At 43.1% G+C, this 12895-nt stretch overlaps 1 protein-coding gene across 1 annotated transcript in view; it reads left to right on the top strand.

Moving 5' to 3' along the window:
- Positions 1-12895, top strand: part of LOC137326717 (ribosomal protein S6 kinase alpha-5) — a 218586-nt gene that overhangs the window by 186112 nt on the left and 19579 nt on the right. The window contains exons 10-12 of the mRNA XM_067992069.1: positions 313-438; positions 1007-1140; positions 6958-7051. Coding sequence (XP_067848170.1) covers positions 313-438; positions 1007-1140; positions 6958-7051 — 354 coding nt within the window. The remainder of the gene's footprint in view (positions 1-312; positions 439-1006; positions 1141-6957; positions 7052-12895) is intronic.

Genomic DNA, 12895 nt, shown 5'->3' with positions numbered 1-12895 from the left:
CACTAAGGCAGTGAAAAGGAGAGTAGGAGATATTTCTTTGTGCAGAGGGTTGTTGGAGCATGGAATGCTTTGCCGGAGGGAGTGGTTGAGCAGAGATCATTGCGTCTTATAAGAGAAGAGTGGATAAACATCTGAAGTCAAGGAAGATATAAGGCCATGGGGAAGGAGCAGGGCAGTGGGTTAAGTTTTCTATTGCTCTTAGCAAAAAGCCAGCAAAGACATGATGAGCCGAATGGCCTCCTTACAGGCTGTAAATTTCTATATGTAAACATAACATTCAGAGTAAAGATTTCTCTTTGTTTCGTCACACAGGGATATTCTTTCATTGCTCCTTCCATCCTCTTCAAACGTAATGCTGTGATGACTGATCCCATTCAGCTTCATATGGGAGTGGATCGTCCTGGTAGTACTGCCATCGCACGCAGTGCTATGATGAAGGTACTTATCATGTTAAGTCTAGAACTAGGGGTCATTGCCTCAAGGTAAGGAGTTGGCCATTTAGAATCGAGATGAGGAAAAATTTCTTCACAGTGGGCTGTGAATCTTTGGAATTCTCTACCCCAGAGGGCTGTGGATGCTCAGTCGTTGAGTATATTCAAGACTGAGATCGATAGATTTTTGGACAGTAAGGGAATCAAGGGATTTGGGACTAGGGCGGGAAAGTGGAGTTGAGATAGAAGATCAGCCGTGATCTTATTGAATGACGGGGCGGGCTCGAGGGGCCATATGGCCTACTCCTGCCCCTATTTCTTATGTTCTTATGCTAAGTATGACACTGTAGCTTGTGTTTGTGAGTTTATTATATGTGACAATTTTAATGAAGCGTTGAAATGAACTGAACTTAGCCATCAGTTTTGTTTTTTCAAGACTTTTAGCAATACAATTGAGGTGATAACACTGGATACCTCCAGTTTATTATGCATTCTGTTTTAAATGTACCTATTTTCAAAATTAAGTTAACACAATTTTTGAATTCCTCCTCTTTCACCCCACCTCCCCCACATAGGATTCTCCATTTTATCAGCACTATGATCTGGATCTAAAAGACAGTCCACTTGGAGAAGGAAGTTTCTCTATCTGTAGGAGGTGCTGTAATAAGAAAACTGGCCAGGAGTTTGCTGTGAAAATTGTCAGCAAAAGGTAATGCCAAACCATGAAGGTTAATTTTTTTTTAAATGTACGATTAGACCTAATCCAGGATTTTAGGCCCTAGTGAAATTAGTTCTCACAATTTTGTTTGCTGTTTATCCAGAGCAAAAATGTTACTGATTACAGTCAAAAACTCAAAATAGCAAAACGTGACCAAATATTAGACTTACTGTAACAAAAGTAAAATACTGTGGATGCTGGAAATCTGAAATAAAAACAGAAAATACTGGAAGTGGCAGGACAGTTAGGCAGCATCTGCGGAGAGAGAAAGAGGGTTAACTGTTTCAGGTCGATGACCTTTCATCAGAACTGGAAGAAATTAGAGATTTAACAGTTTATAAGCAAGTACAGAGCCAGGGAAAGGCAGTGGGTGGGGGGGGGAGATAGATGAAAGAATAAAATGGAAGGTCTGTGATAGGGTGGAGGGCAGGAGTGATTAAATGACAAAAGGGATGATGGTGCAAGGCAAGGAGGGTGGTAATGGGACAAGTAAAGAAACAAAAGATGGGACCAGAGGAGCTGTAAATGGCAACAGCAGAGCTATTGCCAGCACCAGCTGTCCAAAAAAAAATGGGAGCAGTGGTTATGATCTGAAGTTGTTGAATTCTGTATTGAGTCCGGAAGGTTGTAAAGTGCCTAATTGAAAGATGAGCTGCTGTTCCTCGAGCTTCCATTGAGCTTCATTGGAATAGTGTAGGAGGCAGAGGACAAAGAGGTCAGAGTGGGAGTGGGACGGAGAATTAAAATGGCAAGCGACCAGAAGCTCAGCGTCTTGCTTGCGGACTGAATGGAGGTCTTGATCACCTAATCTGCGTTTGGTCTCCCCTATGTAGAGACCACATCGTGACCAGTGAATACGGAATATGTGTTTGATGATAGCATCGCGCTGGGGGTGGCAGAAATCGTAGAATCATACAGCGCAGAAGGAGGCCATTCGGCCCATTCTGCCTGTGCTGGCTATTTGAAAGAACTATCCAAGTAGTCCCATACCCCTGCTCTTTCCCCGTAGCCCTGCAAATGTTTCCTTTTTAAGTAAATATCCACTTCCTTTTTGAAAGTTGAATCTACTTCCACCACCCTTTCAGGCAGTGCAATCCAGATCATAACAACATGCTGAGTAAAAAAAATTTCTCCTCATCTCCTATTTTGGTTTTTGTAATTGGTAGAGAAATTGTTTCCACTACCAACCCTCCTGCTAGTGGAAACAATTTCTCCCTATCTATCAAAACCCCTCATAATTTTGAACACCTCTATTAAATCTCTCCGACCTTCTTTGCTCTAAGGAGAACAATCCCAACTTCTCTCGTCTCTCCACATAACTGAATTCCCTTAGCCCTGATACCATTCTGGTAAATTTCCTCTGCACCGTCTCCAAGACCTTGACATCCTTTCTAAAGTAGAGTGCCCAGAATTGGACACAATACTCTAGCTGCACTACCTAGGAGAACAAGGGGAGCAGGCACATGGGAACAACACCACCTGCACCACCCTCCAAGTCACACGCCAACCTGACTTGGAAATATATCGCAGTTCCTTCATCGACTTTATTAAATCTGTGCTGTCTTCTATTCAAAGCTCTATGGGCAGGATGAATGTTAAAATATATTTGTGTAATTATATGTAATTAGAACAGGGTATTGAATTGGCTTTATTTGTCCCTTATTCTCATAACACAAAGGTAGGTAGGAAAGTAAATTGTGAAGAAGACTTGAGGAGTCTGCAAAGGGATATAGATAGGTTAAGCTCGACACCATCCAGGACAAAGTAGCCTGCTTGATTGGCACCCCATCAACCACCCTAAACATTCACTCCCTTCATCACCGGCGCACTGTGGCTGCAGTGTGTACCATCATTAGGATGCACTGCAGCAACTCGCCAAGGCTTCTTCGACAGTACCTCCCAAACCCACGACCTCCACCATCTAGAAGGACAAGGGCAGCAAGCACATGGGAACAACACCACCTGCACGTTCCACTCCAAGTCACACACCATCCCGACTTGGAAATATATCGGCGTTCCTTCATCGTCACTGGGTCAAAATCCTGGAACTCCCTTCCTAACAACACTGTGGAAGAACCTTCATCGCACAGACTGCAGCGGTTCAAGAAGGTGGCTCACCACCACCTTCTCAAGGGCAATTAGGGATGGGAAATAAATGCTGGCCTTGCCAGCGACGCCAAGAACGAATTAAAAAAAAGTGAGTGGGCAAAAATTTGGCAGATGGAGTATAATATGGGAAAATGTGAACTTGTCCACTTTGGCAGGAGGAATAGAAAAGCAGTATATTATTTAAATGGAGAGAGATTGCAGAACTCTGAGGTACAGAGGGATCTGGGTGTCCTCGTACAAGAATCACAAAAAGTTAGTATGCAGGCACAGCAAGAGATTAGGAAGGCAAATGGAATGTTGTCATTTATTGCTAGGAGAATGGAATATAAAAGTAGAGATGTTTTGCTACAGTTGTACAGGGCATTGGTGAGACCACATCTAGAATACTGTGTGCAGTTTTTGTCTCCTTATTTAAGAAGGCCATAATTGCTTTGGAGGCGGTTCAGAGAAGATTCACTCGACTGATTCCTGGGATGAAGGGGTTATCTTATGAGGAAAGGTTGGACAAGTTGGGCCTGTATACACTGGAGTTTAAAGAATGAGAGGTGATCTTATTGAAATATATAAGATCCTGAGGGGACTAGAAGGGGTAGATGCTGAGAGGATGTCTCCGCTTGTGGGAGAGACTAGAACTAGGGGCCATAGTTTAAAAATAAAGAGTCTCCCATTTAAGATGGAGATGAGGGGAAATTTTTTCTCTGAGGTTCGTGAGTCTGTGGAACTCCCCCAGAGAGCGGTGGAGGCAGGGTCATTGAATATTTTTAAGGCTGAGTTAGATCAATTCCTGATTAACAAGGGAGTCAAAGGTTATAGTAGGTAGACGGGAAAATATGATGTGGAGATACCGGTGATGGACTGGGGTGGACAATTGTAAGGAGTCGTACAACACCAGGTTATAGTCCAACAGCTTTATTTGAAATCACAAGCTTTCGGAGCTTTGCTCCTTCATCAGGTGAGTGGGAGGAGCAAAGCTCCGACGAAGGAGCAAAGCTCCAAAAGCTTGTGATTTCAAATAAAGCTGTTGGACTATAACCTGGTGTTGTATGACTCCTTACATTTGACGGGAAAATAGGTTGAGGTCACAGATCAGCCATGATCTTATCAAATGGCAGAGCAGGCTCGAGGGGCGGAATGGCCTACTCCTGCTCTTAATTCATATGTTCGTATAACACCACCCTCATGTGAGTTAATAACAATTACTTAAGAGGCAGTGGCAGTGCAAATTTCCATTTGGAAATTTACACCATATTTTAGACATTTTGTTGAAACCTAAAATAGGCGCTTGTTATTGAAACAAAGCCAACTCAAGAATATTAATTCCTTATCACTTCTTCCAACATTTTCTTATGAAGGTTCTTACTCATTCTCTTTAACTTCAGAAAAATTCTGTCAGCTTGCAGGAGTGGGAATATACTGCTCGGGCTCTCGGGCATTGTTGGAAATAGAGATGATAAACATTTGCCAATACTCTTGCAGAATACCTGAAATACTGTTTGAGAATTCCTAATTTGAGACCTGTGTACTTGACATGTTATTTATACCTTTTATTCTCTAAAAGTTCACTGAACTCTAAAGATTATAAAACATTTTTTTATTCGTTGGGATGTGGGCGTCGCTGGTGAGGCCTGCATTTATTGCCCATCCCTAATTGCCCTTGAGAAGGTGGTGGTGAGCCACGTTTTTGAACCGCTGCTGTCCGTGCAGTGAAGATTCTCCCACATTGCTGTTAGGTAGGGAATTCCAGGATTTTGACCCAGCGGCGATGAAGGAACGACGACATATTTCCAAGTCGGGATGGTGTGTGACTCGGAGGGGAACGTGAGATGCTGTTGAAGAAGCCTTGGCGAGTTGCTGCAGTGCATCCTGTGGATGGTAAACACTGCAGCCTCAGTGCGCTGGTGGTGAAGGGAGTGAATGTTTAGGGTGGTGGATGGGGTGCCAATCAAGTGGGCTGCTTTGTCCTGGATGGTGTTGAGCTTCTTGAGTGCTGTTGGAGCTGCACTTATCCAAGCAAGTAGAGAGTATTCCATCACACTCCTGACTTGTGCCTTGTAGATGGTGGAAAGGCTTTGGGGAGTCAGGAGGTGAGTCACTCGCCGCAGAATACTCAGCCTTTGACCTGCTTTTGTAGCCACAGTATTTATATGGCTGGTCCAGTTAAGTTTCTGGTCAATGGTGACCCCCAGGAAGTTGATGGTGGGGGATTTGGCGATGGTAATGCCTTTGAATGTCAAGGGGAGGTGGTTAGACTCTCTTGTTGGAGATGGTTATTGCCTGGCACTTGTCTGGTGCGAATGTTACTTGCCATTATCAGCCCAAGCCTGGATGTTGTCCAGGTCTTGCTGCGTGCGGGCACGGACATTTTCATTATTTGAGGGTTTGCGAATGGAACTGAACACTGTGCAATCATCAGCGAACATCCCCATTTCTGACCTTATGATGGAGGGAAGGTCATTGATGAAGCAGTTGAAGATGGTTGGGCCTAGGACACTGCCCTGAAGAACTCCTGCAGCAATGTCCTGGGGCTGAGATGATTGGCCTCCAACAACCACTACCATCTTCCTTTGTGTTAGGTATGACTCCAGCCACTGGAAAGTTTTCCCCCTGATTCCCATTGACTTTAATTTTACTAGAGCTCCTTGATGCCACACTTGGTCAAATGCTGCCTTGATGTCAAGGGCAGTCATTCTCACCTCACCTCTGGAATTCAGCTCTTTTGTCCATGTTTGGACCAAGGCTGTAATGAGGTCTGGAGCCAAGTGGTCCTGGCGGAACCCAAATTGAGCATCGGTGAGCAGGTTATTGGTGAGTAAGTGCCGCTTGAAAGCACTGTCAACGACACCTTCTATCACTTTGCTGATGATTGAGAGTAGACTGATGGGGCGGTAATTGGCCGGTTTGGATTTGCCCTGCTTTTTGTGGACAGGACATACCTGGGCAATTTTCCACATTGTCGGGTAAATGCCAGTGTTGTAGCTGTACTGGAACAGCTTGACTAGAGGCGCGGCTAGTTCTGGAGCTGATGAATATTCCAGAATGGATTAAGTATGTACACTGAGCCATCACTTTACCACTTCACTCTCCATTTATTAGAATCGCCAAAAAAAATCCATTGAATTCATTTCCTTCCTCTTATCACATTATAGCATCACTGCTGTCAGCCACTGCCATCAGCAAGCCTTAAAGCAATTTCCTATTATTCTCTTGTCCCACCAGCCTCTGCTATACTCTCACTCAGCACAGGTGCCACACAGAAGTTCACAAAACAGATGTTATAGAAGGTTGAATATAGTTCAATGACCAGAGTGATTATCTTTGTAAAGTGCCAGTAGTTGAGTGTTGTACAAAACCTAGTGGTACCCATAGATTTGAAAATGAACTATAAATTGTACTTGACATTTTAACCATTTGTTCCTTTGAGTTCATTTTTTTTCTCATCAAGGAGTAATGGGACTCTCAGAATAATTATAATAACTGGAACCATGAAATTGAACAGGGCTGAGCATCCCGGTAGGATGGGGGTTAACACATTTCTTTACACAGTGGTTGGTGCAGATTGGTGGGCATTCTGCCTTACCGTACAATATCAAGTTGATTTTTTAAAAACTGGAACTATAAGTGTCTCTGTTTGATCACTGGCCTGTATTCCATTCTGTTCAACAAATGTTAAAAATCTTACTTTTTTATTCCTCCATACAGAATGGAAGCAAACACTCAAAGGGAGATAGCAGCTCTGAAACTGTGTGAAGGGCACCCTAACATTGTAAAACTGCATGATATTTATCATGACCAGGTATGCTATAACAGTAATATGTGGCTTAGCAGTCTGGCATTAAAGAATTCTCTCTAAGTGCACTTGGGCTTCCAATAGCAGCCGTATTGTATTGCTGTAAACTTGGTGGAAGTCATCTGATGGTAAACGAGCAACAGTGGTCTACTAGCTTGAGAATCACAAGTGCCAATAATGCTGCATTGAGGCTATAACGCTGCATTTAACAGGGATGCTTTAGGTAAGTACGGGTTTCGCCAGTACCCATGGAGACTACGGCAGTATAAATGCATGCCATCATTTCCAGCATCTGAGGGGGTCCATCTTTCAGATGAGATATTAAATCAAGGTCCCATCTGCCTCCTCAGGTGGATGTAAAAGATTCCATGGCAGTATTTGAAGAACAGATGACTTCTCCCGGTGTCCTGGCCAACATATATTCCTCAACCAATACTCGCAAAACTGATGATCTGATTATTTATGTTATTGCTGTCTGTGGGACCTTGTTATCCACATTTGCAACAGAGGCAGCACTTCAAAAGTAATTCATTGGTTGTAAAGTACTTTGGAAGATCCTGGGGGTGTGAAAGGCGCTATATAAATGCAACTTCATTCTTTTTTTCCAGCTTTTGAAGGGCTGAGGATGATATTATCCAATGGCCACTGCCCCCCCACCCCAAGCTGAGGAGGGAAACATATACCGACCCCCCCACCAACCCTCCATGCCAAGGCCAAAACTGCTCGCCAGCACCCCTACCAACACCATCAAGATCAAAACTGACTCAAGTACCTGCTTCCTGAGGGCAAAACAGACTATTCCCATTCCCAGCTGTCAAATTCCCTCTTGCCACTTTCTTCTCCCCTCCATGTGCCTCTTGCTCCCCTCCACCCCCTCCACCCTACTCTTAACCCTGCCGCTCCCTCTACCCCCCTCTCAACCACGCCTTCCCCATCTCTTCCTGTTTTGGCCCTCTACTTCCCTGTTCCCCATTTCCCAAGATGTTATCCATTCAATCTCCCCTCACCCCGCTGGCTTAAATTCCCATTCATCCACCTCTGGGCTGCATCTCCCATACCAGGCTCCGCTCCTCCCCGCTGGCTACGTTTCTTATTGCAGATCACCTGGCTGCCAATCCCTTCTTCCCAACTGTGCGCAGTTCCCCTTCAAAGACTGCCGCTATCCTACTGGAAACACCCTCCCCCAACTGTATTTCCTACTCAAGCTCCTTCCTCTCAGCTGAATTGGCAGCCCCCACCCCACGCACTGAGAGGATTTCCCAGTGATCAGCGCTCACTCCTGAGCCCTTCCACACCTCTTCTATTCTCCCTCCCCTCTGCCCCCAACCTCTCTCCCAAACCCCTCCCTCATCTTCCTCCCTTTCCTCTTTCTTTCCCTCCTCCTCCTCCTCCCTTTCTCCCTGTGCATCTACCCCTGCCGCTTCCCCCTCCCACTCTCTCCCTCCCCCAAATTGGTTCCATAATCCCATATCTTCTAACTCTGCTTGATTTAAAATATTCAAATTGGTCTTGAGTACCTGTCTGCATCGCCATGGGATGTCGATTAGTTTAAGAAATAAAAAAATCTAATAATAGAATTTGTTACTATTTACACTTCTATACCAATTCGTTTTTAAATGAAAATCCAGTTTGGTGAATGTATGAGGGAGAACATGGTTTAATACTTCCATAAGGCAGCCCTTGTGTAAGTAAATAACAGTACTAGATGCATCACTCCCATACAATATGATTCTTTGCAGCTATTGTAGAGATGTGTTCTTGATGTGTTCAACCTGTGACTGAAAGCTGAGAAGCTTACAGTGATAATAAAAGGAAACCAAATTTTCAGAGTTTTTTTCCTTAAATTCAAATTTTTGTGTAGCCTATACCTTTTCATAAATAATCCTGTTAATTTTCATCTTAAAATCACATTCGCCTTTGCTTTACGCCTCTTGCTTTTAAAGATTGCAGACAGTGGTGCTATGTGCCCAGTCCATTTCAATCCTGGGAACCATTTCCCTCCTCTCCCCATCCAACCTTACTTTATATTTCAGCTGTATTTTCAGTCTGCCTTAAATTACTGCACCATCTGCCAAGTGCCTACAGCATCCTTCTTCATGGTTGCTGGCTCTCTGAATCTTATAGTCCCTGTTCCTATCTTCCTTGGCAAATGTAAGGAATCTTACAACACCAGGTTATAGTCCATCTGTTTTATTTGAAAATCACAAGCTTTCGGAGGCTTTCTCCTTCGTCAGGTGAGTGTGGGATTCGGATTCCATGGAAGGTTACCGCATTTATAGTCAGAGAATAATACCTGGTGATTACAGATAATCTTTCCAACTGCCCGTTGTCAAGGCAATCAAAGTGTTCAGACAGAGAGATGTTACATACAGGACCACCGAATACACAAATGGCCAGAACAAAAGACAGAGAGAGAGAGAGAAACATCCGAAAGGAAGAGAAAGACAGAGAATGACCCGTTGTATTAAAAACAGATAACTTTTTTTCGCTGGTGGGGTTACGTGTAGCGTGACATGAACCCAAGATCCCGGTTGAGGCCGTCCTCATGGGTGCGGAACTTGGCTATCAGTTTCTGCTCGATGATTTTGCGTTGTCGTGTGTCTCGAAGGCCGCCTTGGAGAGCGTTCTCCAAGGCGGCCTTCGAGACACACGACAACGCAAAACCATCGAGCAGAAATTGATAGCCAAGTTCCGCACCCATGAGGACGGCCTCAACCGGGATCTTGGGTTCATGTCACGCTACACGTAACCCCACCAGCGAAAAAAAGTTATCTGTTTTTAATACAACGGATCATTCTCTGTCTTTCTCTTCATTTCGGATGTTTCTCTCTCTCTTTCTTTCTCTCTCTCTCTCTCTCTCTCTCTCTTTTGTTCTGGCCGTTTGTGTATTCGGTGGTCCTGTATGTAACATCTCTCTGTCTGAACACTTTGATTGCCTTGACAACGGGCAGTTGGAAAGATTATCTGTAATCACCAGGTATTGTTCTCTGACTATAAATGCGGTAACCTTCCATGGAATCCGAATCCCACACTCACCTGACGAAGGAGAAAGCCCCCGAAAGCTTGTGATTTTCAAATAAAACAGTTGGACTATAACCTGGTGTTGTAAGATTCCTTCCATTTGTCAACCCCAGTCCATCACCGGCATCTCCACATCATATCTTCCTTGCGGGGGGAGCAGGGTCTGCCTAGAATCATAGAATCTAACAGTACAGGAGGAGGCTATTCGGTCCATTGTGCCTGTGTCGGCTCTTTGAAAGAGCTATCCAATTAGTCCCATTCCACCTGCCCTTACCCCATAGCCCTGCAAATGTTTCCTTTTCAAGTATTTATCCAATATCCTTTTGAAAGTTACTATTGAGTCTGCATCCACCAGCCTTTCAGGCAGTGCATTCCAGATCATAATAACTTGCTACGTAAAAAAAATTCTCATCATCTCCTCCTGGTTCATTTGCCCATTACCTTAAATCTCTGTCCTCTGGCTACCAACCCTCCTGCCAGTGGAAACAGTTTCTCCCTATTTGCTCTATAAAAACCCTTCATAATTTTGAAATACCTGAGCCAAGCAGATCAAGCTCATCCCAACCAGTTTATGCTGTGGTAAGTTTGTGCTTTCTAAATTGTAAATGAGACCGGGTTTATTTCTTTTTTTAAAAATGAGGTAAATTAGCCTTGTGCAATATTAACGTACAAACATGCCACAAAACACATCAGTTGACTGCTCTACAAACACTCACAAAATTGTATTTACGCAGAGCAGGAAAAACAAAACTGGAATACATCGGCATCTTTTTCATTGCCGTCTGACCCTAAGACACCTAACCACACAGATACTTGTAGATTCTTGTGCCACCAATTTTTATGGAAAATACAATAACATTCATGCCATCAAAACTTTTGATTTCCTTTCATCTGTCGATTGTGTGAAGTGCTTGATTTTGAGGTAAAGCTTTGTGTTTTAATCAGGGGTGTATCCTCACTGAGTTAATACAGCTTTTTTTCCTTAATGAAAATTAGCACATGAAAAGAGTGCTTTTCAGTAACATTAGCCAGCAACAAATGGAAAGAATTAGTAGTATTGGATTGTTTCATATAAGGTATCTTTTGGATTTTTTTTTCAAGCTAATTTATGAGACCAGGTTGGCATCTCTTTTTTAAAAAAGCTTAAGCATTCTGGTGATGTAATTTAAAGGAACTTTGGAGCTCTGGGGAGGTTGGGGTGGGGGGGTGGAGCTCTTGCAAAGTTTTGAATGGTGAAGAATTGAATAGATTTTTGATGCTGAACATGCAGAGTTATCAGAAATGGTGCCTGTAACACAGTGAAGAAAGCAAATTCACGGTGCTGCTGCACTACAGGACTCGCCACTGAGTAACGAGCAAGTAATTCATGCCGGTAACTGAGCATTGTCATGAGTTTATGATGTGCCAGTGTTTTATAACCAAATATTCCAGGTAAGTTTCCCCACCTGGAACCGGGTTTGCTGGGAAACATATCCACAGTGATGTTGGCCTGCAAGATGGAAAGGTGAAAAAATATTCTCTCAACATGGTGTTAATAATGCATCCAAAGCTGGATTTCTCTGTGTTTTATCATTTTGCCGTAATTTACCTAAGAATACAGTCCTTTTATATTAAAAAAAAATGCAACTATTGTTCTTTAATCACTGCGCTTGCTTTATTTGAAGAAGTTAACAGTTGAAATACTCTTATGTCATATGATTTATTGATTTAATCAAAAGCCTGCAATACCCATGAAATTGGGAAAATTAACTTTAATGAGCCTATGGCATCAGACTATGAGGGCAGTTTGTTTTGTATTTTAACATATTTGTACATTTGACTTGATTTACATATTAAACAAATTTTGAAATTTATATTACATTTTAGGCTACCTCTTAGTATTCCTTATTTGTATTTGTGGCAAAAAATCACCTATATAGGCTTATTTCCACTTCCTTTGAATCTTGGGTGTGAAGTATCTGGGATAATGTTGCCACAGTAATTCCTCCATCTGAGTATACTTGAATATCTCACTTGTTTCTCTCTGACCCAAACTGGAAACAGTGCTTGAGGCAGTCTGGCCAGAGCACACTACAGTTTGGTCACAACTTCCTCTGACTTATATTCTGCTCTACCTTCACTACATACTTACCTTTTCTTAACTAAGCGTGAATCTATTTTCCCTTGTCCTAGAGCTTGTGTTAATGCTAAATATCTCTCTGGAATCAATTCTCTTTTAAGATTTTTAATACCGCGATAATATCATCTCCAGGCTGCCCTTTTCCCCCATGTCAACATCCTTAGTACCCGTATCATTTCTTCAAAGCACAAGTGCTTAATTCCTTCGTTATCTGTTTTTGTACTCCCTCCAAGACCAACCAGTGGTTAGATAAAGCCAAGCTTGAAGGCTATAGGAGGAAAGGAAGACTGGAGGATGTTAGGAGTTCCACAGATTTACGGTCCTGGGAAGTAATTAATTGCAGTCTAAGAGACTTGATTTCAACATGTTGAGAATGCAGGAAAGAGGAATACCATGTAGGATGGCACCTTTGGAGCTTAAAAGGTGCAAGAGAGGAAAGTTCAGAGCAATATTATTGACAAAATAAAGAAGTTTGCGAGAGAGACAGAGGGAGAGCAGGCTGAGTTGCCTTCCAAATAACAAGAGTTTTCTTGTGTCCTATCTAGGGATGTGTGAGGAGTTCTAGGAGAGTCTTCCCAGATATAGGAGCCATAATTAAGTCTTGGATGGGCTTCGGTTTTATAGGGAGCTGGTGAGAAACGGTGTTTGACACAAAGAGGGACTGCTTAGGCAATGGAGGAGGTGCAGAAGTTCCATTTGAAATCAGAGGA

The sequence above is a fragment of the Heptranchias perlo genome, chromosome 10 (genome assembly GCF_035084215.1).
Source record: "Heptranchias perlo isolate sHepPer1 chromosome 10, sHepPer1.hap1, whole genome shotgun sequence".
Taxonomy (NCBI): domain Eukaryota; kingdom Metazoa; phylum Chordata; class Chondrichthyes; order Hexanchiformes; family Hexanchidae; genus Heptranchias; species Heptranchias perlo.
The sequence above is the reverse complement of the archived record's forward strand: the minus strand, read 5'-3'. Positions and strand labels throughout refer to the sequence as shown.